Source organism: Toxorhynchites rutilus, chromosome 3 (assembly GCF_029784135.1).
Source record: "Toxorhynchites rutilus septentrionalis strain SRP chromosome 3, ASM2978413v1, whole genome shotgun sequence".
Lineage (NCBI taxonomy): Eukaryota > Metazoa > Arthropoda > Insecta > Diptera > Culicidae > Toxorhynchites > Toxorhynchites rutilus.
Genome location: NC_073746.1, coordinates 208,805,469 through 208,831,197, shown reverse-complemented (window position 1 = coordinate 208,831,197; position 25,729 = coordinate 208,805,469). Strand labels below are relative to the sequence as shown.

The 25,729-nt window shown below is 39.0% G+C and overlaps 2 protein-coding genes and 4 long non-coding RNA genes across 6 annotated transcripts; 2 read left to right on the top strand and 4 right to left on the bottom strand.

Moving 5' to 3' along the window:
- Nucleotides 1–8,296: 8,296 nt before the first annotated feature.
- LOC129776489 (molybdenum cofactor synthesis protein cinnamon) lies at nt 8,297–11,000 on the bottom strand. The gene is made up of 5 exons (XM_055782165.1): nt 10,702–11,000; nt 10,246–10,376; nt 9,097–10,190; nt 8,703–9,042; nt 8,297–8,645 (listed from the first exon to the last, which is right to left on the bottom strand). The coding sequence occupies exons 1-5, from the start codon at nt 10,721–10,723 to the stop codon at nt 8,400–8,402; spliced, it is 1,833 nt and encodes a 610-aa protein (XP_055638140.1). The 5' UTR covers nt 10,724–11,000; the 3' UTR covers nt 8,297–8,399.
- A 1,829-nt stretch (nt 11,001–12,829) lies between these two features.
- LOC129775925 (uncharacterized) lies at nt 12,830–13,862 on the bottom strand. Its single transcript, XR_008743031.1, has 3 exons — nt 13,629–13,862; nt 13,401–13,569; nt 12,830–13,340 (listed from the first exon to the last, which is right to left on the bottom strand). It is a non-coding gene; the product is annotated as an uncharacterized LOC129775925 (long non-coding RNA).
- Nucleotides 13,863–14,896: 1,034 nt separating this feature from the next.
- Nucleotides 14,897–15,420, bottom strand: LOC129775923 (uncharacterized). Its single transcript, XR_008743030.1, has 2 exons — nt 15,333–15,420; nt 14,897–15,276 (listed from the first exon to the last, which is right to left on the bottom strand). It is a non-coding gene; the product is annotated as an uncharacterized LOC129775923 (long non-coding RNA).
- A 60-nt stretch (nt 15,421–15,480) lies between these two features.
- Nucleotides 15,481–16,167, bottom strand: LOC129775922 (uncharacterized). Its single transcript, XR_008743029.1, has 3 exons — nt 16,002–16,167; nt 15,774–15,945; nt 15,481–15,717 (listed from the first exon to the last, which is right to left on the bottom strand). It is a non-coding gene; the product is annotated as an uncharacterized LOC129775922 (long non-coding RNA).
- Nucleotides 16,168–19,827: 3,660 nt separating this feature from the next.
- On the top strand, nt 19,828–21,819 carry LOC129775921 (galactosylgalactosylxylosylprotein 3-beta-glucuronosyltransferase I). Its single transcript, XM_055781191.1, has 3 exons — nt 19,828–20,232; nt 20,304–20,649; nt 20,716–21,819. The coding sequence occupies exons 1-3, from the start codon at nt 19,997–19,999 to the stop codon at nt 21,088–21,090; spliced, it is 957 nt and encodes a 318-aa protein (XP_055637166.1). The 5' UTR covers nt 19,828–19,996; the 3' UTR covers nt 21,091–21,819.
- A 404-nt stretch (nt 21,820–22,223) lies between these two features.
- LOC129776804 (uncharacterized) lies at nt 22,224–24,991 on the top strand. Its single transcript, XR_008743163.1, has 5 exons — nt 22,224–22,428; nt 22,495–22,881; nt 22,941–24,186; nt 24,271–24,665; nt 24,744–24,991. It is a non-coding gene; the product is annotated as an uncharacterized LOC129776804 (long non-coding RNA).
- Nucleotides 24,992–25,729: the final 738 nt, after the last annotated feature.

The window sequence follows — 25,729 nt, the reverse complement described above, 5'->3', positions numbered from 1 at the left end:
TTCAGGAAAATGACAAAAAATCAAAAACATTGTTCTTCATATAGGGGGTTGAATTAATTTTTCTTTTTCCTACATCACCATGTGTGCTCTTTTATCAAAGTAATATTGTTGAAAAATTTATATATTTTTGAATTTTATAAGGTTTTGTTTTTTGTTAGTTTATGTAAGGTTATGTACTTTTCGCACATACAGGGAAACTTCGATATAACGTACCCTCGATATAACGTACACATTTCCAAAGTGTAAAGGAAAAAAATTCTAATATTTTTTTTCTGATAGAACAATGAATTATCTGTATTATGATGCTAAAACAAGTTTTGTACCTTCAATCAATCCCGAAATACAACTGGTTTTGTAATTCCGGATTCTAAATGAATCAAGCTTTAATCAACAGTACGAAGGGAAACATCATGAGAAAGGCTGGCTTCGTCTTCTGATTGAAGTTATTCATTAACTTTACTAAAACAGCAACACAATAATTTATTATAGACTACGATTGTGAGTACTTTATTATGCTCCTTATTTAGGTACAATTCGATACAACGTACAATTTTGAAAGTGAAATGTACGTTATATCGAAGTTTACCTGTAGTTGCTTTTATCCGAATTTATTGCCTGATAAAGTAATGCAAAATTGATATTGAAAATTGAAATTGATAGTAAGTGGTAACTGATAAACTAAGCAATCATTTGATGCCGCAACCTTACCATATGGATTCTTTACAAAGCCATTAAAAATTATCAAAGTCGCTGTTCGATTTTTCGAACGCTTGGCATAAAATGGGTTAAGCTTTTTAGTTGCGCATGAATCTAATAAAAGATTACAGTTTAGGGAGTAATAAATACATCATTACATGAAAATAATGAACTACGATTAAATTGTCCGTATATAATGAATATCCCTTAATAGAGTATCAAGTTTCCTGCAAGGGATATTAAACACATTTTTTCTGTCAAGGATTTTCTATTACAATGAAGAAATGTTCGTGGATATATTGAAATTGTTTCAATACTATTCGATTTAGAGTAAATGAAACTATCTTCAGGGATAATATTCCGAGAAAGGGTACACATACTTCGACCTGAATTAAACCTGATGACGCGAAGCTCACGACACCTTTAGGAATAGTTTCAACGAAGTGGCAAATGGAAATGATAGTCATCGTAGCGCTCAGGAAGAATATCGACTGTTATACGAAAACATTTAGAATGGATCGCAATCACGTTCCTTACGTTTGGTAGTATTCTTTTTAAATGGCACAAGCGTTCCTAGAGGAGCTTCGCCGTCTCAACGTAGTATTACGTGCATCATTTTTATTAGTACCTAGTTGAGATTTCTATGCCAAACAACACGCCTTGAATGCATTCTGAGTGGCAAGCTCTAGAATACGCGTGACCACAGTGCAAATCGGTGAAAATTTCTCTGACCAAAAAATCCCCCGTCCAGAACAGGAATCGAACCCGAACCGCCGGAATGACAATGTGTGACGCTAACCACTCGGCCAAAGGAGCACACACGTTTGGTAGCGTACAGAACACATCTATTATTTGGAACTAAAATCGTTAATATTCCATAATGTGTAATTTTCCTAGCAATTTTATATAAAGAACACATGAATCAACCAATAATGTGCCGCCTGTAAATAATAACAATTCAAAGAAGGTTCCATTGAATCCTCTTGCACAAGCTCTACGGGAAGATATACTGTCCTACAGTCCAACCATTTCACACTGCAGAAGAGAACACGCGCCAAATGTACATTATTTACCGTCGGATCTAACATGTAAGATAATGCATGAGCAATTCATTGTCCAGCGTGAAGCTAACTCTCCAGAATGATGCAGTTATTCATATTACAAAAGCATGCTATCGGATATGAATATTCACTCCAACCAACTTGGTCATGAGCTCTGTGAAAAGTGTCAAGAAAGCAGAACCACGAAGGGACTGGGTTTCGCAATGAAGTTTCAATGGACAACGAATGCGAATGAAAATCATCTTGAGCGGGATGTATTTGAAAGGTCAATTTCCCCAGTTACCTTGGTTTTATTGGCTGTGTCAGGTAAAACATTTCGGTGGAACAAAAGTTCCCCCAACTTGCATTTATTTGCAAAGCGGATTCCCCCAAGTACATTGATTTTGTTGTCTGTGTTGGGGAAACCGTAAATCGGGTCAATCAAAACGAGGCAGTTAGAGCGTTTAGATAACGTTTGATATTTTGCAGTTATTAATTGTTTATCATGAAAACAAAATTATTCAGTGTGATATATGCGTAGAAATATTTCATACCAATTGATGCAAACATCTTTCCGATCTATTAAGAAGTGCTCGAGTTATAAGCATTCAAAATCTTTAATTTTTTCTTGCGTGTTCTGTTTTGGTTTTCATTTCACCCCCATATACTCCGATTAGACGTCACTTTGTGAGATTACGGCAGTGTAGTGGTCCTCACTTGAGTATATAATTTTAAGAGTCCTGCATGACAAATTACAGTTTGAATGAATTGCTTCAAAAATATATTAGTTAGATTAACAATTAGTAATGTTGATTAACCTTTTGCGGTCGTTTGTCTGCTCTCAGCCACCATACCAAGAAATCATACTAAATACTTTATTTAACGATATGCTGTTTACATTTTTTTCAAAATGCAAATGCATGTCTAGTGAACTTTTTCATGAACGTATAAGGCATTTCTATGAATAATAGGTAACGGTACTGTGTAAAAACAAAATATTATTAGCGTGGAAAGATAAAAGGATCTCTTTCATGGAAAATTAACTCCGACCGCAAAGGGTTAATCTCCAGGAAGGGCGCCTGTCATCTTTGATGATTCCAAATTGATATTCACGTTGGAGAGCCATAACCCTTCTCTTCGTTGGCCGAGGCATTTTGATTGAATGTAATACTTTTCCGTTTACTGTTTTTGAAAGCATAGGCAGCCGTTCCGAGCAGTGTTCCGAGCTTTGCAGTACAATTTTCTTACCCAATGTTAAAGTTGCTAAAACTTACATTATAGACCCATTAAACGTAAAAATAATAATTGTGTTGATATCAACACAATTTTATTCTATTGATTTTCATGACATGAAACGCCTCAGGAATAACATTTTATTGAGTGGTTTTTATAGCTGTTTCGATGATGTTGTCTGGCATCAGTGTAGAAAAAATAACGATGCTTTCACCAATACAAACAAAACCATTGAAAAATGAAAATTAACTTTCAGAGCACTAGCTCAAGTTTTCCGACGTTTTTCCCTATACAGTGCGACAGCAGATGAAAATTTAATATCTTGTGAGTAATCGATTAGACTTTGGTTGATATTACTTGATGAGAAGTATGCGAAAACGATTATTTTCTTCACACTGTTTCGCAAAATTATTGATTTTTTGGTGAGGGTGAGGGAGGGAGATGAAAGAAATGAGGGCCATTGTGACAGCCATTTGTGGCTAGCTTCCACCTTCACCTTAACGGAGCATCATCATGGCGGTGGAGGTAGTGGTGTGAACAAAGAAAGTCGTGTGTGCTACCACTGCAATAAACCGGGACATCTGAAGAGGAATTACCGTCTCCTGCAGAAGGAATCCGGAAAAAAGAAGGACAATACCAGCCAGCAGAAGAAGGAAGAAGATCCCAAAGTGAGTATCAAGCCAACGAAGGGAATGAACGTAACGCTGGCTAATGGTGAAAAGGTAGAAAGTATGGGTGATGGGACGATAATTAGAATTGCCGATGCGGTTACGCTGTTCATACCGAAGCTGACGAGTGTGCTTATTTCAGTGAGTACCCTTGCAAGTAAAATTTTACGAGTAATGTTCAGTAAGAAAGACTGCGAAGTACGGAACAAGAACGGAAAATAGGCCGTGGCCAGCCGCTATGGCAGTCTGTACAAGCTGTGTACGGCGGAGCAGGCATCGATAAGTTTACAGCCATACCATACGTTAGATTGTCAGCATACTTGACATCGCAGGTTAGGTCATCGTGATCCCGACGTGGTCAAGACGATTTTTGCGAATAGACAGGTCCTTGGGTTGAATATAGTTGAATATAGTATCAGAACGACATGCTGTTGTTGTCTAGAGGGCAAAATAGCGCGAACCCCCTTTCCGAAAACGGCCGATCATGGATTCTGGGACGAGGCGGTCCTAACCACCACGTACACCTAAAATCGAGTGTCGCCTCGGTCAATTGGAATGTCGCCGTTTGAAAAGCGGCATCAACGGAAGCTGAATCTTGAGCACTTCAAAATATTCGGTTCAGAAGCATGGGTGCAGATTCCTGCCGAGAAGCGGGAGAAGATGGATGTTAAGGCTCGGAAGCTAGTATTTATCAGCTACTCTAACCAACAAAGGGCTAACCGATTCCTTAATCCCTTCTCGTACGATTTAATTCTCAAAAGAGTAGACCAAATACAAACGCCTCTATGGGTCACGCATCGCGTAATTTCACTACTCTACTGAGCGTCTTGACACCTTGTGATATGCAAGCGCAGAACGAGAGAGACTCGATGTTGTACGTTTTGGCACAGTCATTTCAAATCGAGTGAGACTCGATGTTGTATGTGAAAGGGTTAATGAAGAAACCGAACACATAGTCATTAGTCGGGATGTCAAATTTTTAGAAACGTGAATATGGATGAGGAAACGCAGTCGAAGACCGTTGAGACGAGTATGAGAAAAATCTTCAGTGGGTTTTGGAGCCACGGAAGCCTGATAAGAAACCGGACGAAGACAATTTGCTGGGGTTCGACACTGCCGAAGACATATTTTTATGGACAGAAGGAGTTAGCCGAACCCGGAGAGGTTCCCCGTCGTTCGACGAGAGGTGAATTACCAGCAAGATTTAACGATTACGTGCTTGAATTGGCTACGATAGATTGCGGAGAATCAACAACATTGGAAGAAGCTACGACGTGCAAGGAGAATAACTGAATGTAGGCGATCAACGATGAATACAAGTCTCTCATTTCCAATAACACTTAGGACGGTTGTCATAGGCTGCAAATGAATTTATAAGAAAAAGTCAGATGCGGTTGGGAATGTCAAGGCCAGGCTTGTAGCCCAGGGATTTGGTAAGCGCTACGGTTGGGATTACGAAGAAGTTTCAATCCCCGTTGCTAGGCAATCTACATTTCGTGTATTACTTACCATAGCTGGGCACCAGAAATTACAGGTTAAACATTCAGATATAAAGATCGCGTACTTGTACGAAACGCTGGAGAAAGTGATTCACATGCGTCAACCGGAAGGTTATGTAGTTCCCGGAAAAGAGCATCAAGTTGGTAGGCTTCACAAGAGTATGTATGGGTTAAAGCAGGCCGCGAGAATCTGAAAGATTTAATTTTCGAGTAATGTTTGTCGGACACATGTTTTGTTTCGGAAGCATCTGGAGAATGACCAGTGGACATTTTTGCTAATATACGTAGATTACATCGTGATCGTTTGCAAACACAGTATGGAGATAAGAAGAATTGAGCTGGCTCTTCGAGACAAGCTGGCGGCGACAACGCTCGGGGACATCAACTGGTTCCTGGGAATGCGAGTAATCAAGGATAAGGGATTTTACTATCTGAAGCGACACGCTTTGGATTGGAGGGAGCAAAAGATTCGAAGTATCCCATGGACACGAACTATTTCAAGTTGAGATTCGACAGCGAGAAGTTGAAGGATAACGTCAACTACCACAATCTAATCGGATGTTTGCTCTACCTAGCAACATACAGTCGTCCGGATATAGCCGCAAGTGTTGGTTTACTAAGCCGTTGTGTGAGTTGTCCCCCACAGCGGTCGATTAGACGGAAGCCAAACGAGTCGTCCGCTACCTGATCTACATCATCGATTACGGGTTCAGGTTGGGTGAAAATGACGAAAGGAAGCTGGAATTGACAGAATATTGTGACGCAGACTGGACGAGAGACACGTTTGACAGGAAGTTATGCAGCAGCTACTTGTATCGCTTAGGAGGAGCCACAGTATCGTAGACGAGCCGGAAGCAAAGCTGTGTTGCCTTATTGACAATGCACAATGGTCCAGGAGATGCATTTAAGTGGAAATTAGCATTTAGAGCTCGACAGTTATTCTCTAGACAAAAATTGTCTTAGACAAAGTTATTACTCTTGATAGAGCGCTCATTTTTATGTTGTCAAAAATAGGATGACTAAAATTGTCGATGAAATAAAAAATCTAATTTTCTTATCTTTATAGATAGGGGTAAAAATAGTTCGACAATGTTGTAGCTCCAATTATTTGAGACATCTTTGTAGAACAAAGTTTTTCTCTATCTCTTGAAATAACCGATATAGTGCCTTTTTTCTAAGTTACGTTAGTGTCACCATGAAAAAAACTGTTTTTTGCTCTAACTTTTATGTTTCAAATTTTACATGCAAACTGTCTTCGAAAGACTTTTGAGCTTACTAATACAAACATTTTTCGATGCAGAACTTGTCAATATCTCAACTTTACTCATAGTTATTGATATTTCTTCCCAAAAAACATGCTCTTTTCATTTGTTTGTCATTCTTTCTGGGGCAAACAAAAACTGTTTGTTAGCGGAATTTGAAAGAACAGATTTCACTCTATATAATATGTGATTTTCAAAACTATGTTATTTTTTGTGTTTGAGTAAATTAAAATCGAAATCATGAGTTTTTGGATGAAAAACCATCAACAACTTTGAGCAGAATTAAGATATTGACATGTTCTGCATCGCAAAATGTTGCTATTGATAAGCTCAAAAGTCGTACGAAGACCATTTTGATGTAGAATTTTAAATATGAAAGTTAGAGTGAAAAAAACACGTTTTTTCATAGTTACCCAACTCAGATAGAGGGCGCTAAAACAACTTTGTGGGAGATATTTATTGTTTAGACAAAACTGTCTTAGACAAAGTTGTTACATATGATAGAGCGCTCATTTTTATGTTATCAAAAATAGGGTGACCAAAATTGTCGATGAAATGAAAAATCTAACTTTCTTATCTTTATATATAGAGATAAACATAGTTCAATAATGTTGTAGCCCTAGTTTTTTTAAAACATTTTTGTAGAACAAAGCTTTTGTCTATCTCTTAAAATAATCGATGTAACGCTTTTTTCTAAGTTGTATTAGGGTGACCATGAAAAAATGTGTTTTTTCTGCTATAACTTTTATATTTCAAATTCTACATCAAAACTGTCTTCGTACGACTTTTAGAGCTTATCGATACCAACATTTTGCGATGCAGAACTTGCCAATATCTTAATCCTACTCAAAGTTATTGTTGTTTTTTTACCCAAAAACTCATGATTTCAATATTACTCAATATTACTCAAACACAAAAAAACATAGTTTTGAAAATCACACATCATGTAGAGTGAAATATGCTCTTTCAAATGCGGCCAATAACTTTACGTTTGCCATAGAAAGAATAACAAACAAATGAAAAGAGCATGTTTTTTGGGAAGAAAAATCAATAACTTTGAGTAAAGTAAAGTTGAGATACTGACAAGTTCTGCATCAAAAAATGCTTGTATTAGTAAACTCTAAAAGTCTTTCCAACACTGCATGTAAAATTTGAAACATAAAAGTTAGAGCAAAAAGCAGTTTTTTTCATGGTGACACTAACGTAACTTAGAAAAAGGCGCTATATCGGTTATTTCAAGAGATAGAGGAAAACTTTGTCCTAAAAAGATGTCTCAAATAATTGGAGCTACAACATTGTTGAACTATGTTTACCTCTATCTGAAAAGGTAAGAAAATTAGATTTTTTATTTCATCGAAAATTTTGGTCACCCTATTTTTGACAACATAAAAACGAGCGCTCTATCATGAGTAACAACTTTGTCTAAGAATAACTGTCGAGCTCTAAATGCTAATTTTCACTTAAATGCATCTCCTGGACCATTGTGTAATGGAGGTACGTGGCCGTATCAGACTCGGACTCGTGCGAAATGTTCTCTGTACAAAACGCTCATAAGACCGGTGTGCTCTACGGGCACGAAACGTGTACAATACTCAAAGAGTACCTGCGACGTGTGTTAAAAACCATCTTCGGCGGTGTGCAGGAGAACGGCGTATAGAGGCGAAGGTTGAACCACGAGCTCACGCAACTCACCGGCGAACCCAGTTTCCAGGAAGTGATCAAAGCTGAGAGGATGCGTTGGGCAGGACATGTTGCAAGAATGTCGGACAGCTGTAAAAATCGTGTTCATCGGGAATCTGACGGGTACGAGAAGATGAGGAACACATCAAACAAGGGTGCCCGTGGAATTGGAGAGAGGTAGCCATGATGTAAAGACGTTAAACCAAAATAAATAAAAGAGACTATTTTTATGTGTTAATAAATCCAAAGGATTCTCCTATATGAGTTTGATCTTGATTTCATGATTTATGTACTGTGAGATAGTTCTTTTTTGGAGCAATGTTATTCATACGCAGAAATAAAATCAGTTCGGATTACTGATGCTGTGAGGAGCTCCCCTTGTACAACCGTGGTCTTGGACGGAGTTCGTGCCGGAAAATGTAACAGAACATCAGCTTCGACGATGCTTTTCAGTCGACTGCTAATTTGTTTATCGGTGACCCGTGCGTAGAGTTTGCCATTCTTCGATGTAATCGAAGCTCGTACGCATTCTGGCCTAGGATCCAAGTAGTAGCACTCCGTATCAAGCTGGAAATAAGGACAATGGCGGGAATAGTATTCAATTATAGCCCAAAAATTATTTACCTCAACGGTTATGTTGGGAAGACAGCATTTTGCAAATGTACAAGAGGCACCGTTTATGGATGAAAGATATTTCCGTAGCGCTGGTAGCGCAAAAATGTGAAACGTAACGAAAGCAGACACAGGATTGCCAGGCAATCCAAAAAATAAGGTACTTCCTTTACTGGCAAAGGTAAAAGGTTTTCCGGGTTTCATATTGACTCGTCCGAACTTCAAATCGTATTGCAAATCTTCCAATACTGGCTTCACAAAGTCTTTGTCGCCCATTGATACCCCTCCAGTACAGATAATCACGTGCATGGAATCGGTGAATGATTCTATTCCATTGTGGAACGAAGTATAGCTGCAATGATATTCTGTTAATGGGAGACCAAAAAAAATATTATTAAATACTTACTCATCTTTGATAACAATGTGATTTACCGAACATTGATCTTCACCAAAACCAAATTGCACCAGTAACTGTGTGAGCATAGTTGTGTTGGAATCATATATTTTTCCTTCCAGCGGTTCTCCTTGAGAGCTGTCGCCATACGGATGCACGAGTTCATCACCAGTGGATATAATTGCAATCTTAAGTTTGTCCACTTTTGGCGTCTCACCGATTGACGCAAGCAATGACTTTTGGGCGGCGCTAAGGGGGAAGCGATATTCAAACACCTCTTCACCCATTCGTAAATCACTGCCAATGGGACGGATATCAAGATCTGGAGTCGGGTCAATGAGAATTTCAACGATACTTTCAGCGTCATTTACGGATGATATCAATTTTGTATCCTCAACTTGTACAACGCAATCTGCGTAATCCGGAACAGGAGCACCGGTGTTGATTTTGTAGCACTCATCGATATTGAAGTTGTCTCGAATGATTCCACTGCCAGCGGCTACATATTTAATAACGCGTTTCACCCCTTTTCCACCGATAGATTTCATAGCATAACCGTCCTTAATTGACGCACGAAAAGGCGGAATGTTCACGCGACTCATTTGCTTCTTCGGACTTGATTTGGAATCTATCGCAGAGAGAATGATCTTTAGAGCTTCTCCAACATCAATCATCGGAAATGGGGAGTTTCTGTCGTCTCCACCTTTGCCAGTGGCATGAGGGCATACATGAACGTTTTCGCCATCACCATGAGACTGCATTTTCCGATGCGTTTCCCTCACCTTTGGCACGTTGTCAGTAAGCAATTGCAGCATATGAGGTATGACATCGTTTATGGCATAAAAGCATTCTTCGACAGCTTTTTTACTGCCTGGAAAATTCACGATTAGTGTCCGATTCCGAATACCACAAACAGCTCTAGACAAACACGCAAATTTTGTCTTCTCCATGCTCTTCAATGTCATTGCTAGCGATAGCTGAGGTGCTTCCTTGGTAAGAACAGCTTTGGTAGCTTCTGGAGTAACATCACGAGGAGCAAAACCGGTTCCTCCTGTGGTAAAGATTGCGCTCGCTTGAAGCACATCGGATGAATATATAAGAGATTGCTGCAATTATTTGAAGAAAGTATAATGACAGTGAAGCTTCTAATATATAGTATACCTTTATTGTATCGATATCATCCGGTACAACTAAATAGTTAACAACAGTACCATTGAGTTTGCTTTCGACTAAACTAATCAGCAGAGGTCCACTTGTATCTGTGGCGGTTCCATTGGAACATGTATCACTTACTGAAATGAGAATATTTACAATGTAATACACTATAACATCTTTCGAGTACATTATTTGATAAAATTTTAACGGTTTCAAAACAGTTAAAGAGAACATTTGTATGGACCACGCGCACCCTAAGCAACCGATACCTTTAATTAGCGAAACCTGCTAATTTAGTTGTATCTAACATGATTGTATTCACACATTTATGTGAGGCCATAGTGGCTCAAGTAGATACAGAGACGTGGATAATCTTCTTCTAAAATGGTTGTCTTTCAAACATTTGTATGAAATACTTCGAAGTATTTGAAGTATTATTTGTAGAATATCACTTCTTCTAACCTGTTATAACGGCGTATTTCATATTGTCTCAACCAAATCTATCCACAGCACTGATCAACGACACAGCAACAGCTCACACTTGTTTGATAACAGTTCGAAACTGTTTGCATCAACCAGCTGATTGTGTGAGGTACCAACTGTTGCCTCCTGTACTCGCGCGCAAAATCTCAACTCGTATACTCGCGCACGGTGTCACAGACCGGAAACTGAACTTCTCTGTAATACTTATGACAGACATACAGCTGTACTACCGTTGTACTTCGAAAGTTGTATGTCTGTCACCATGTACAGCGCTAGAACCATGCAAGCAACTCGGTACAATCGCTGTACCTGTACCGACCTATTTTACCGCTGTACATGGCTACAGCTGTACTGTGCGCAGCGCCATAGACGGTTAGTGGTGAGTAGCATGAACAAACCGATCAAAACACTTGGTAAACGTTCTTTTCATTGACTTTCTCTTGAGTTATTAACTCAGATTTTAAACTTGTTTGTTATGTTTGATAGTTTGAACGCTAAATAAAAACCTTTTTCATTGAAATATGTAATGTAAATCGGAAAAAAATTCTGATTGTCAGTTTGACATGCGGTACAATGTACAACCAAAGTATGTCTGTCATGGTAGGATGGTACCTGTACAACACTGTACACGTACAACGCTAGTACAACTGTATGTCTGTCCATGATATAATGTTGCTACTGTGTACTTTTTGGGCGTTATTGATTTTATTTGAAGAAGAGTATACAATTGAATGAAAAAACGTTTTCTTTAACTTCAGCCTTATTACGCGCGGCGAATGAAATGAGATGGCTCAAGTCACTGCAATCCCGTAGGCTAATGGCGTGACTACACAGGCAAACCTTTTTTTGTGCGGTAGATAGAGACCGCATAAAAAAAGTTTCCCTCAAGAAAATAACTCAAATCCATGCCCACTCACGAGACGCGACACGGGACTAAGACACAACACTTATAGTCCTTACAAACGTTAAACGGGTTAAAATTACCTTTTTTCGTCGACCGGTTTCGGGCTCGATGTTGCCCATCTACTGGACGGTGTCAATAAGTACTAACGGTAACGATCTTCAAGACTCGAGGAGTACAATAAGTACAATAAGTACTAACACATATTCGTACACATATCTAAAGTTTGGGATAAACCGTAAACCAACGTCTACAGACAGATACATAACCTCCGACTCCAACCATTTTGGCGCTCAAAAGCAAGCAGCTTTTCATTCCATGGCGCATCGTCTCTTTAACATACCTATGGAGAGAGATGATTCCGCAGCAGAGAGGAATAGAATTCACCATGCATTCACTATAACACGTTTAACGTTTGTAAGGACTATAAGTGTTATGTCTTAGTCCCGTGTCGCGTCTCGTGAGTGGTGATAACTGTCCTTACGTTAGCACAAACCAAAATTAAGCTCAAATCCATGCCGTTCACCGTTCAATTTCCTTTTGTTTCCCTGCTTTGCAATGGGACAGTTTGCCTCTTCGGTTGCGCGTGGCTGTTTTGTGCTTTTAGTTGTATGCCGAAACGTGATGCTGTTAGATATCATGTCATGCAATAACTTAGAAAAACTTAGAGCATTTGATGGGAGAAGGGGAATGATTTCAGAAGTGGATCGAAAAAAACTAAATGGACGATAACTTCGTCAAATATGCTTCTTTTCATATGTCGCATAAAAAAACCGCCCAAAAACAGGTTTTACTGTAGTTCGTCCCTAGGTGAGATTTGAAGTCGTGTACTCATTTGTTATCGACTCGGGTATAAGTTGGGTAGTAAGTGATAAACTTTGCAATCTCACGTCACTCGTCGCGTGGAATAAAGGGGAGAGTAATTTTTCATTCTTCAACACAAATATCGAAATTCGACTTTTTCCTGTTATAAACTAAGCAGCTGAATAAACACTCTCATTCTTGTTTTGGAACGAAAAGAAAACTTTCAATAAAACTCGATAAAACTCTTAAATAGTTTTGAGAGACCGACCATACATGACTATTCGAATCGAACTAATGAGATGTTGTACAAATTTTGTAGTAAACTGGAGTTTCTTTATTATCCCACAAATATTAAATTTTGTTTCGCGAATAGTGCTGAAATTCATGAGCTTAGCTCGATCTATTGTTCGTCCAGCTGAATAGATTATTTAATGAGTTGTTTTCTTAATATTTTTTTTTAGGAAAAATATGTAACTTCTCGTTTTGTCAGCATTTGTGTCAGAGAACAACTGATAGCACCGTAATGATCAACACTAGACATCCTAACGTATTCGTGTTAGGTTTTCTATATTTTGGTTTACTTTCTGCTTTCTACAATCTCTACAATCTGCAAACATCTGGGTTATATCATCTACGGCCGCTTCCTTCTTAGTTCCAATCACGTCGATCTGCAATCCCACTGCAGCTTTGTACATTTTTCCCCGACTTAAATCCAGAAAACATTCCACAAGGTCTCCATCAATAAATCCCCCGCAACGTGCTGTTTTCATTTCGGTGTGAAAACTACGCCAATACGAATAATCAATCTTGTCAACATTAGAGGCGAATGAGCTGAAAAGTTTAAAATCTCTCTAAGCCAAAAAAGAAGAAAAAGAAACTTGCCAACTGATTCGATTGTGTCAGTAATTTTTTCCTGTAACTTTCGAAGAAATTCATAATTCACAAGAATCGAGTGGTATTTGTGTGAGCAGACCTATTGCACCGCTGACCATGCCAAATAGCACACAACTCGTTGTCGCCGCCGTTCGCTCACCAATGTTTCGCATCACGAGTGAACCGTGGCAGAATACATTCACCATATCACCGAGATGGAATTGAGCAACCTCTGGCATTTGCTGTTGTTCGTCGTCCGTTTTGCGGCCCTTCAAATAAATAGAAAAATTGTTCGTGTGATAAAACGAGCTACGGAAACTCTACTTACCCAACTTTTAGGTAAACAAATAGATTTTTGCTGCTATCCGCCCCGAGGAAAGCATCGTCATCTAATATTTCTACTGCTGTCATCCAATTTCGTTGTTAGTCGCGAGCGATCTCCTCAAAACTACCTTCCATTTGCTTGTACTGCAGCAGCGTGATAGGTCGCATTAAATATCCAACCAAAATGAAGTCGCCTGTTCAAAAACAACGTTACTTCTAAGTAACGGAAGGAAGTCAAGTAATTGCATCAATCTAAGTTTACCCCTAGTTTCACAATATAATATGAACACGTTTTTGAAATGGCTACATTCAAGTCGCAATCCTTATCATCAGTCCACTCATACAATCGGACGATCGAATTGATGCTAGCCAATACTCGGCTATTGAACTCAACGAGGGAATAGCAGGCGCCCTTGATTTCCTTGTCGCTAACTCGAGTGAGGGCTCCATCCATCCTACATTTGGGTCTCTGGATTTACCAGTGCTGTGCCGAGCATACTCCGTTTGCATGAATTGATGTGTCTGTAGCACCTCAAAAGTATTCTTATCAATGATAAGCGGATTGTGAATTTCAGTTTCTTGGTCAAACTCGGTATTGCTGGGTCCTGACTTAAGCAGACCCGTGTTGCTCGAGGAAGTTACATTTGTCGTCAGAGTTGACGCGCTTTGTCTCGAAGGAGTCAGGCCACTCCTCGAGTCTTGAAGATCGTTACCGTTCGAAGTGCCACTTTTGAATCTCATCAATTGTACCAAGAATAACCGTATGTTTGGTTGCAAGACTGAACTGTCCTGATAAACTTCGACATTAAGTGAGCACATAAGATTTACTTCCTTCATTTGAAGAAACCAGCTTGTGGTCGAAAGCGATGTCGAAAGTGACCGGAACATTTTCAGAATAGTCGGCTGGTTTCCAGCGTAACTTTTTTTTAACCTGTGAATCTGTTTTTCTCCATGAGGAAGTAAAACGTTGAACCGCCTGCGAGCGCCTACAATAAATGAAAGATACCTTCAAATAGAGCGAAATTTGCGACTTTCTAAAATGAAAAAAATTCTATTTTCCCGGAATGCTTTTCACAATAATACCTCCTCCGAGTTTCTTAGTGTGGACAAATTCAAGCATGATAAGGATGCAAGCAGATATATCGAACCACAAATCTACTGCAACCAGTTCCGAACAGCTGGAGCTTACGTAGCGCTGCTTCCAGCACTGCCTGCTTGTTGTTTGACTTGGTTTGTTATTGAGAAGAAATGAAGCATTAAAAGGAAAATACATTTATGAATAATTTTTGTAATTTTATTATTAACGAAAACGGAAATAAAAATACATGCACACTCAACCATTCTTGAGCAATACTGCATCGGCACTACGAACATGCGCTAACCACAATTCTCTTTCCTCATGTGGCACTCGTTCCGGTAGAGTTTGTTGTTCGATCCACAAACATAGTATGTAAGAATCTTTTCACAATTAGATGTCTTAGCAGTTCCTCGGCAATATCAAAACAACACGTAGTTCGCAGGTTTTTTGCATCAGCTTGCACATGAATCGGTAGGTGTAGCCATCGGAGCCACGGATGGGAGTAAGCCAACATCATTTATCCCAAAGGCAGATCTCTATCATCTTGGTGTGATAGTAACGCGTGTTCTCACACCTAAATAATTGTAATATGATACATCTAAGAGGAACATGTGATATTTATTGGCCTACCGATAATATTCAGATTCTGGTGATCGACAGTTCAGAAAATACGCGCAATATCTGCCACGAACAATCTTCATGCTACGTAATATCTAGAATGAGTATCAAGCGGCAATGAGTGGAAAAATATAGACAATTTTTTTACTGTCAAGCTCGCCTATTTTTCAGTCTTTCCCCCATCGTTTTTAAATCCATCGGGTATTTGATATAATTATAATAATCAGGAATCTCAGCCGGTTTCACCGAATAGCTAGACGGCGGTATGTTTTCGAACCGATTGTAACACACGAGTTCATGTGTTTGCCAACTTGTTTGTCATGGTCTACGGGCTTCGCTAACGGCCGAAAAACATGTTGAGTCCGAAACTGTGGTCTCCAATCAACTTCTTGCAAGCCTGGAATTAATTCGATGGGGATGTTTTTGAGCATTATGAAAATGTGATATACATACTCCTTCTCCGAAAAATATCAATCCAAAATTCACCTTTCGTATTTTCTTCTGGCGCTGACGCTGAAGGGGAATCAATTTTTCGAATAGTGTTCGCAGGCTGGAAATGAGTTGCAGCGGATTCTCTTCTGCTTGCAACGATATGTAATAGATAAATAAATTTGCCAAAGACTATCTGAAATATAAATAAATAAATTATAAACTGAAAACATAAATAGTTTTCATACTCACCAGTTGTATGTTCCATTTGTTTTGTATAAGATGACAGTTTACCGTTGAAGAAAAAGCAACTACCAGTGATGCCGATTCGTTTCGCTAATCATTCCGTATTTTCGATCAACGAACGATAGACAAGGGGAGGCAAGACGGGAATGTTGTTCCATGTAAGGTCGATGTTATTTTCGTCGATTGGATTGTGGGTCGTCAGATTCTGAATACCACACAGCAACAATACGGATGTGACAGGGTATAATTTGGAGAAGCCTCGTTTTGTGAACATATTTTCAGGAAACCGGCAGGATGTGGTTTACATCTACAAAGTGGACAAAGTTGTGAAGGAAAAATATTCCTCACCCGAAAAAAACCATTTCCAACCACACGACATCAATCGGATTAACGCTACACTGAGAGAAATAATTAGTAAATATAACGAATTTTTTGGTAAATACTACCAATCTATAGTCATTTTCGACCGTACTAATAAACACATATGTCAAGCAGAACCATGATTCGGAAGCCCAATATCGGCTACATTTTCTCGCCGAAAATGCACGTATCAGAATTATATCCTTATTATACCTCCGTATTGCCTTATGGGAACAATGAAAATGGTTAATACGCGCTTTTCTCACCAGTTTTCAGATATGACAATATCCAAGCTTACTAATGTTATCGAGTAAAATATACTAATCTCTGGTAGGGATGCGGCTTTGTTGACAATATGTACAAAAAATTTGTACATTCTACTAATTTTGCATTACCAAATGTATTTAGTAGTTTTCGACCGAGGATTTTTCTAAGGGTACATTCGAATTGTTCGCCCTGGCATTCCCAGACTTGCCAAATGCGGTCAGGTTGATACACCTGAAGAGTGGCACAGTTTTCCGAAATTTTCCGATGATGAAGGCAAACCATGGAAACGTAAGGCTGCAATTTTCGCCTTGTAGCCGTTTCATAGCGAATGGAAACCGACAAGGCGTGCGTTCTTTGTTTAGAGTTTAGTATAAACTGAATCATTAAAGTGTAGTTAGTAAACGTGAGATGAACACAAAAAAATAATTATTTTTGAATAAAACAAAAGAAAATTACAATCTCAATAAATCGCTCAAAAATCATCCATTTCCATTGAGCTCACCGCTTCCAGCCTCTGTGGACTTTGCTCGAGGACAATCTGATTGGCGGTTTCTCGGAGTAATCACAAGTATTCATGTGTGCGAGATCAACAAAGATTATGCTTCTGAATCAATTCTAAATGAATGAATAAATGAATATTTGGGGAACTTCGAAAACGAGAGCGCTACGTTGAAGGCACAATATTCAGCAAAAGAAGCAATCACACGAAAGTTGTATAATACATGATACATTGATTGCATTATGATACGATTTGTATTTCATTTCCAATAGACAAAATATCTATTGCATCAAATCAGTCTACATAATTGTTGCGTTCGCTCATCCTTTCTCACAACACCCATTTCTAGTTTGAGAAATTGTTGAGTAAAAATCGTTTGCCAGTGCGCGTAGAGCGGAAATTCCTTCTCAAGATTCATTGCACCTCTAATAAATTTGCCGAAAGACGTGATCTTACGTTGAAAAATCACAAAACCAAATATATTTGGTCGTAGTATTATATGGATAGAAAACATAATAAACTCTCGCGCTTGAATGTAATTTTCAATTCCAAGGGAACTGGAAGATTTTTCAGCAACGATAACATCTTTCCGGAATCTTCTCGGCGCTGGATGACAACCAAAAGAAAATAGTTCCGCGTGTGTATGTGTGTGTGTGGCGGCTACTCCGATGTCTCCGATGTTTTTCGATGCTGATACTCTTATGGTCGCCTTCTTTTCTCCTCCTGATGGATCGGCTTTTCTGCGCTCCCTCAGTTCCAAACAAACTGAATGCGTTTCAGGTCAAGACAGGCCAGGTAATGAATCCCTCGATCCCTCGCCGTTCAGCTCGTTCAATAGAGATGTTGTCTTGTCGATAATAATGTTGTCTCACGAAAAATAAATGCGTTTCACCACCAGAGTATCGCTTAAGTATGCTTTTTGTACGTGATTGAATCGGGAGTAGGTGTGGTTTACGATGGCAATTTGGAAGACAAACTAGAGGCGAATGCACTCTCTGAGTTTGAAACTTTCAGCGACTGAGCAATAATCGATTGAAAATTATATGATTTTCGCGATGCGAAACATTTTCCGTTGCGCGCGCATCTAATATTGGATACGAAAATATCCTACTAATGGGGGAGAATAACCTTCAGCAGCTTTCCTGCTAATTGCACTTGACGATAACGATAACATTTTTCCAGATTCTCCTCGATACTCGAAGCCCACCAGTGGTTAATGCTAACTCGATAACCACCTGTTCATTACACTTGATTGAAAAATCACAAAACCAAATGTATTTGGTTGCAGTGTTATATGGATAGAAAACATTCAAATTCGCTCTTTCGCATGAATGTATTTTTCAATTCCAAGGGGAACTGGTAAATTATTTTTCAGCAACGATGACATCTTTCCGGAATCTTCTCGATGCTGGATGGCAACCAAACGGAAATAGCTCCGCGCGTGTATGTGTGTGTGTGTGGTGGCTGCTCCGATGTCTCGAGCGGAACAGTTTGTGGCATCACTCCCTCCTGATGGGTTCCTTTCTGGCCTGAGGTGCACTAACAGGCTCTTGGTGACACCGTTCATCAGCGCTTTCATGATAAACGAAGTTAGCTTCACCACAACAGTGACAACATGCTCCAATCGCTGTTCAATTATAACTGAGTGGATTTCCGAGCGACGCTCGTTTATATACCGATTGGTGATTTCAATAGCCTGTTTTGAAAGCAATTTTAAGGCTATTGAAATGGAAGTTTTTGGATGGAAAAGTAACAATTATATAACGCGTAGACATTTTATCTTTCGAATGACGTGTTTATCATACCATTTCGTTCAGTTGTTTAAGAGCTATTAACGCTCAAAATCTCGGTCTCCGGCGTAACGCTTTCGTTTTCGAAACTTTGATTTTACACCCCGGTATAGAAATGAAAGACGTAGTCCTACGTCAAAACCAAACGAACCATCCCTCTCCGTCAATTATTATTTTTTACAGATCCTGCCGGTCGTTTTCGTTGAACGTATGCTGACGGGTCATTACGTTGCCGGTGTATGTGAATGTTTTCATAAGGATTGCATGGTAGAATAACTGACGTAACGTGACGTGACGGAACGTAAACGTGGAGCTAGGCGCAAATTGAGAAGCGTATAGCGCTCGTAAGCGAACGCGAGACTGCCAACACGACTCATACGTGCCACAAACGTAGCGTGGTGGAGCGCATATTGAGTCGCAGTTTGGTGTAAATAACATGCCACTCGCATACAATGACTGATTAAAACAGAGTAGCGCGATATTTTTATTTACCCCACAATTACACAATCACCCGACCAGTACAGCCATACAGTGTCAAACCCACGGCGCTATATGATTGTTCACTAACACAACTACCACAACCGGCATGACCAGCACGAGAAACTGTGGTTCAGCTACAGCGTCGCGCGAGTCGTGTCTCACGAGCGCTCCACCATCTCGCGTCATCTGGCCAATTTGCGCCGTTCTATCTGTTTTCATTAGCCACAAAAACAGGCGCTATATCGCGCCAAGTTACTCGCGCTATATGCGTCTCAATTTGCGCCTTGCCTGACGTGGATGTCGTATGTGAATCGCAGTTAATACATAAATATCATTATTTCTCTCAGTGTATTTCATTTTTATAATACTCACCTACACATTTATAACTTCTATTCCCACTTACCTGTTGATTTCACTGATATTGGTCCAGAACAGATGTAAACAATGAAATCTGCATTCGTGTGCAGCTGTGTCGAAATTTCAACATCGTGTTATCGCGGTGGGCGATTAGAAACATAATTTAATCGTGAAACGATGTAAAATATAAATTAAAGGAGTACGCCTTCACCGTCCATGTAGAATACTCATAGAAATTGGTGTTCAAAATGAATCAAGAAATTCGAATAAAGGCTAAGCCTTTCTATGCCGTGCTTGTGATACTAGCTTTTTTGATAATCTATAGTATAAGTTCCAATCGGGACTGTGGTGATGAGGAACAAATTAAGGCAGCTTTAGAACAAAGCCTAAATCGGGAAGCTTTCCATCTGAACCAGAAAGGACCAACAATTTACGCCATAACACCAACCTACGCACGACCCGTACAAAAAGCAGAACTTACAAGGTATACGAATCAATTCATGAATTGCGAGGATATCCCTTAATCGTCAGAAAATGATAAGATTACAATTCCAGATTATCCCATGTGATACGTTTGGTTCCGAATGTTTTTTGGGTTATAGTGGAAGATGCCGAGAATACTTCGCAATTGGTATCTAAACTTCTAAAGAAAAGCGGCCTTAACGAAAGAAGCGTCCAATTAAGCGCTAAAACCCCGACCAACTTCAAGCTACAAGGTAAAGATCCGAACTGGTCAAAACCGCGAGGCGTTGAACAACGCAATAAAGCTTTAGAATGGGTCCGGAAGCATTTGGCTGAAAATGGTGGACGTGAAAAGCATTCAGTCATTTATTTTATGGATGACGATAACACATATAGTACGGACCTGTTTGCTGAAATTTCAAAAATTGAGCGAAATAAGGTATACAATACACAAAAGCTAGTGAAAATATTTCACTTTCTAATGTTTCGATGATTGAACATTCAGGTTGGAGTCTGGCCAGTGGGTCTCGTAGGAGGACTCATGGTAGAGAAACCGGTTTTGAATCGAGACGGCATTGTTCTAGGATTCAACAGCGAATGGCGACCAGAGAGACCATTTCCGCTCGATATGGCAGGTTTTGCTATCAGCTCTGATTTGATCTTGGATAATCCCCAAGCGCAGTTCAGTTATGAAGTTGAACGTGGTTATCAGGAAAGCGAAATACTCCGACATCTCACGATAGTTCACGAGATGCAACCATTGGCAAACAAATGCACCGAAGTTTTGGTATGGCACACGCGTACCGAAGTGCCTAAATTGGATGCAGAGAAAGTACTACAAAAGGCTGGGAAACGATCCGATGTTGGCTTAGAGGTCTAAGCAAAATAGCACTGCTGTGCCGTTCAGTCCATATCAATTTCGAATATTGTCAGAGCGTATATTAGAATGTATGTAGCAATCACGTTGCCAACGCTATTTATGAAGAACACAAGAGTCGTCCATATCTTACAGTATTAAATAAAAATCATCTTTTTCAACTATTTCACAGCTATATACCCTCAATTTCTAGTAATGTAGGGATTTATCAGACCTATGATGATATCATTGAAGTTTAGAGGTCCAAAATGTACAGTAAATATCTTACGATAATTGAGAGAACGGTTTATGTTTTTCCCACTTTGAATGCTCAAATAAATTAAAATACTATTTTAAGAAAAACTACACTTTCTCAATACCGAAATGGAATAGAAATAAAAAGAGTTCACAAATGCCTGTATTTAAAGAGAATGATTAATACTTTTCCAGTTCCATTTTGATCAAGTGTACACAATTATTACTAAAGGGTGGAACGATCAACATTTGGTCGAAGAAAAATGTTGGTTGGTTGTTTACGTAAAATCATTTTATTTTTCTATCAGAAGTTCAATCAGTGGGCCTTATTATAGAAATCGAATCGAGGATTCGATACAATCACTATCACTATCACACCGAGTAAAATTTGGAATTATAGAAATCGAGGAATACAGCTCGATTCGTTACTCTGCTCGAATGTCACTAAGCACTACACTGAGAGAAATAATTAGTAAATATAACGAATTTTTTGGTAAATACTACCAATCTATAGTCATTTTCGACCGTACTAATAAACACATATGTCAAGCAGAACCATGATTCGGAAGCCCAATATCGGCTACATTTTCTCGCCGAAAATGCACGTATCAGAATTATATCCTTATTATACCTCCGTATTGCCTTATGGGAACAATGAAAATGGTTAATACGCGCTTTTCTCACCAATTTTCAGATATGACAATATCCAAGCTTACTAATGTTATCGAGTAAAATATACTAATCTCTGGTAGGGATGCGGGTTTGTTGACAATATGTACAAAAAATTTGTACATTCTACTAATTTTGCATTACCAAATGTATTTAGTAGTTTTCGACCGAGGATTTTTCTAAGGGTACACTGGAGACAAACATTAGTAAATGAAGCTACCAAATCTTTAGTAGTTGAAACATTGGTAAAATGTACAAATTTTTTGTACATATTACCAAAATCCGGTAAAACTGATGTCAGATGTAATGTACATCCCTACCAGAGATTCGTACATTTTACTTCATGCCATTTGTAACCTTCAATGTTTTCATTCCTAGCGACTGTGAAGTGCGCACTTCGTAATCGCCATTTTTTTGTGGAAGCGAAGCAATTCGGAGGTAAGCATTTGTTTTTGTTATGTTTCCGTTCTTATCTAATGTTTTCTCTATGTTGGTAAATTCTAGATATTCCGAAATATACTCATTTTGGACGACGTTTCTTCTATTCTACTACTGATAGAAGCATTTCCATTTGCGATCAATCGTAAACGAACATTTTACAACAGCCATGATTCGATGCTAATATTTGGCGATACAAACTAGGGAAAGGAAGAACCAATAACGATTCACCATCGGTCCGTGCAAACGGTATCAAATGAGCGTATCTTTTCGTCGACCAACGGCAGCGACCAGCGAATCAACAAGTGCAGCTGATTCCAGCACGAATAGCTCTTCTGTTTCTTCACTGGAGCATCGAAAATCCCTATCAGGCTCAGGTGCAGGCAAGAATCAATGAAGGAGGAGCAAGCTACGCTACCGCAAGTATAGTCATTTGCTCATAAAATTTACAAGGTATGGCCTTCCGATGAACGAAAGTAGATTTTTCGATCATCTTTTCATTCGTTTTCCAGATGTATCGAAACTCTCTAGGAAAAGTGTCGTCATTCGTTTTTTCTACAAACTGATAACCTCTGCGTGATAATGATGTGTCAGGAAGATCCAATCAACTGCTTTTCTCAACCGCAGGATGACATGGAACATGAAGAACGTCAGAACCGACTACGTGCTCTGTGCAATCATCAGGATCTGTTCCAGGAGGAGAGTGTTGAATTTGATACTGGAAAGCATCGACAAAATCAATGTCATATCGTCACTAGGTTTCATGATTTCCTCCTGGCTAGTGATGAAAAAGTTGGGAGTCGATATCTGGATATCTGTTCCAACTACTAGCGGTTGTCATCAAGGAAAACTCAGTTTGCTAACTTAAATCATTTTAATTGGCTCATCCCCCATCTTGGAACGCAAGCATCTAGTAAGGACTCCGGATCGATTTGTAAATATCTCGCCTCTCGAGAACCATAATCGTGCTCCGATGATTTTGTATGTGTTGTGTTCACTGTGCGTTGGTAATGGTCGGTATGGTTGGTTGGTCGGTAATCCTAATATCCTCGTTCATCGTGTTGAGGAATCTGGGGTGTACCAGAAGTGTTACTTTGAAATTACTATGGACCATAACGGACAAACGTGCACAAACATAACACCGCGTTTGCGAATTAATTGGGCCAATACTGCTGAATATGTTGAGGATGTAAAAATGGGGCGAAAATGACGTTGGTAATAATTTGCATACTCATGATTCCGGACGTGACAAAACTATTCATCGCAAAAGGAATGGAATTGCACGCTAGATCTCAGCGTCGGTGATACGGTTTATGTTCAATGGAGAGCCAATGCATGTTTGATTTTAATCTAACTTGAATGTTTTTTTTCCGGTGATGAGCTGCTCGTCGAAGCTAAGTTGTCAATTTTATTTTGGTTTCCGCGTTTCTGTCTGCGATATTGAACCCTAAGTTGGAAGAATTCGGCGATCTGCTGGTCGAGAGCACTCACAACTTGTGAGACAAAGAGCGAATTCAACAAAGTTAAACAAAGACAACGAAAACCATCGTAGCTCCCATTCAGTTCCGTACAGCATATACGGCTATGGCGACTATCAGAAAGCTGTTGATCTATGGATACAATTCGGACCAACAAACTGGTGAGACGAATGAGCCCCTTGCGGCGGAAGCATTCAGACAGAACTTCGCAACCATCAGAACGCACCTAGCGGAGAAGACGTATGCTGTTATGTCAAGACAGACATACTTTTAGTTTGAGGTACGGACTGTGGGACTGATGAGAGTTTGTAAAAGTAGTTTTTTGTTAACAATCTGTTTGAATTAGTTTTTTTTGTTTCATCAGGACTGCAATTCCGGAACGATGTTGGGGAATGATGATCCATCGTGTGCTTTTGATGGCTACAATATAAGCATGAGCACAAATATCGAATCCGATTGTTCAATACGACCAACCACGACCCCTCAATCCAATGTAGTTGTTCTGTTACAAGAAAACAAGCCCCAAATTCCTACTGAAGACACATTTCCACTGCCTCGCCAAGAGCAAATCACATAGATGGTTGCCGAAAAATTTCAAATGTAAGTTTATATGAACCCCCTTCTTCGAACTCTGGGGTATTCCAGAGCGTCACAATTAAATGGGCAAGTAAACTACACCTGCGCAGGGTCGAAGATTTCGGTAGGCGATACCTGGTCGGAGACGTAATCGTTTTCTTCTTAAATATCCACGACAAGATCGTAAGTAGACACAATCTGTAAATCTTAAATTTATATTTTTAATACCATTAATATATCAATATTTCTTTTCTTCTTCAGAGCAAGAGAGGAATAAATACGAACTAAGAGTACTGGGTACTGGTGTCATCAACTTCCTGCTAATCAGCGCCCCATTCTCTAGAGACAGCGATGCAGTAGAAGGAGTTATTGCGACGAGAATTATTGTTGTTTTCATATTTTACATTTTTTTTATTGTAGAACTATTGAAATTGTATATAGAATAAGTTATTAGTGAAATATTATATTAAAATAACATGTTATCAAACACAGGATTTTAAATAAAACAAAAAGGAAAAAAATATTATTTTAACCCTGATGAATAACTCTTACAATTGAGAAACAACATTTCTACTGATATCGTTCCAAAGGTTAATCAATAAACGCCCTTTATTGAACCGACAAATCACCTTCATTGAGCTGATATTGATCCAACACTGGACCAGTAGTACAATCCGGATCGTAGTTTCGTTTGACATATAAACCTACCAATCTGTTTTCGTAGAATGTACCAATGATTAGTAGGGTAGAAAATCACTCTGGAATTGGTAACATGTACCAAAAAATTAGTAATATTTACTAATGATTCCTCTCAGTGTATAGAAAGGATGCCAAATCTTTTTTTGAGACATCGGCTATGAAAATTATAAATATCTATATTTCCAAAAGTGTTAACCCATTAACGACCAAGCTGTAAACATTATTTTTTAACGAGAGCTATTGGTGTAATGTTGATTATTGACGTTATAGTAACCCCAATCTTCAAGAATTATTTTTTTCCGTTCTTCCGTTTCCCGGAAAATGAAAAAAAAATCAAAAAAACGCCAAACAAAAACATTGGCCAATACCTACGTTTTTGTTCCTGTATTAGGTTCAATCCAATGCCTACATCACAATGTGTGATCTTTTATCAAAGTAATATTCTAGAAAAGTTTACATATTTTCATATTTGATAAGGCTTTGTTTTTTGTTAGGTTATGTGAGGTTATGTACTTTCCGCGCATAGTTGCTTTGAATCGATTTTTATG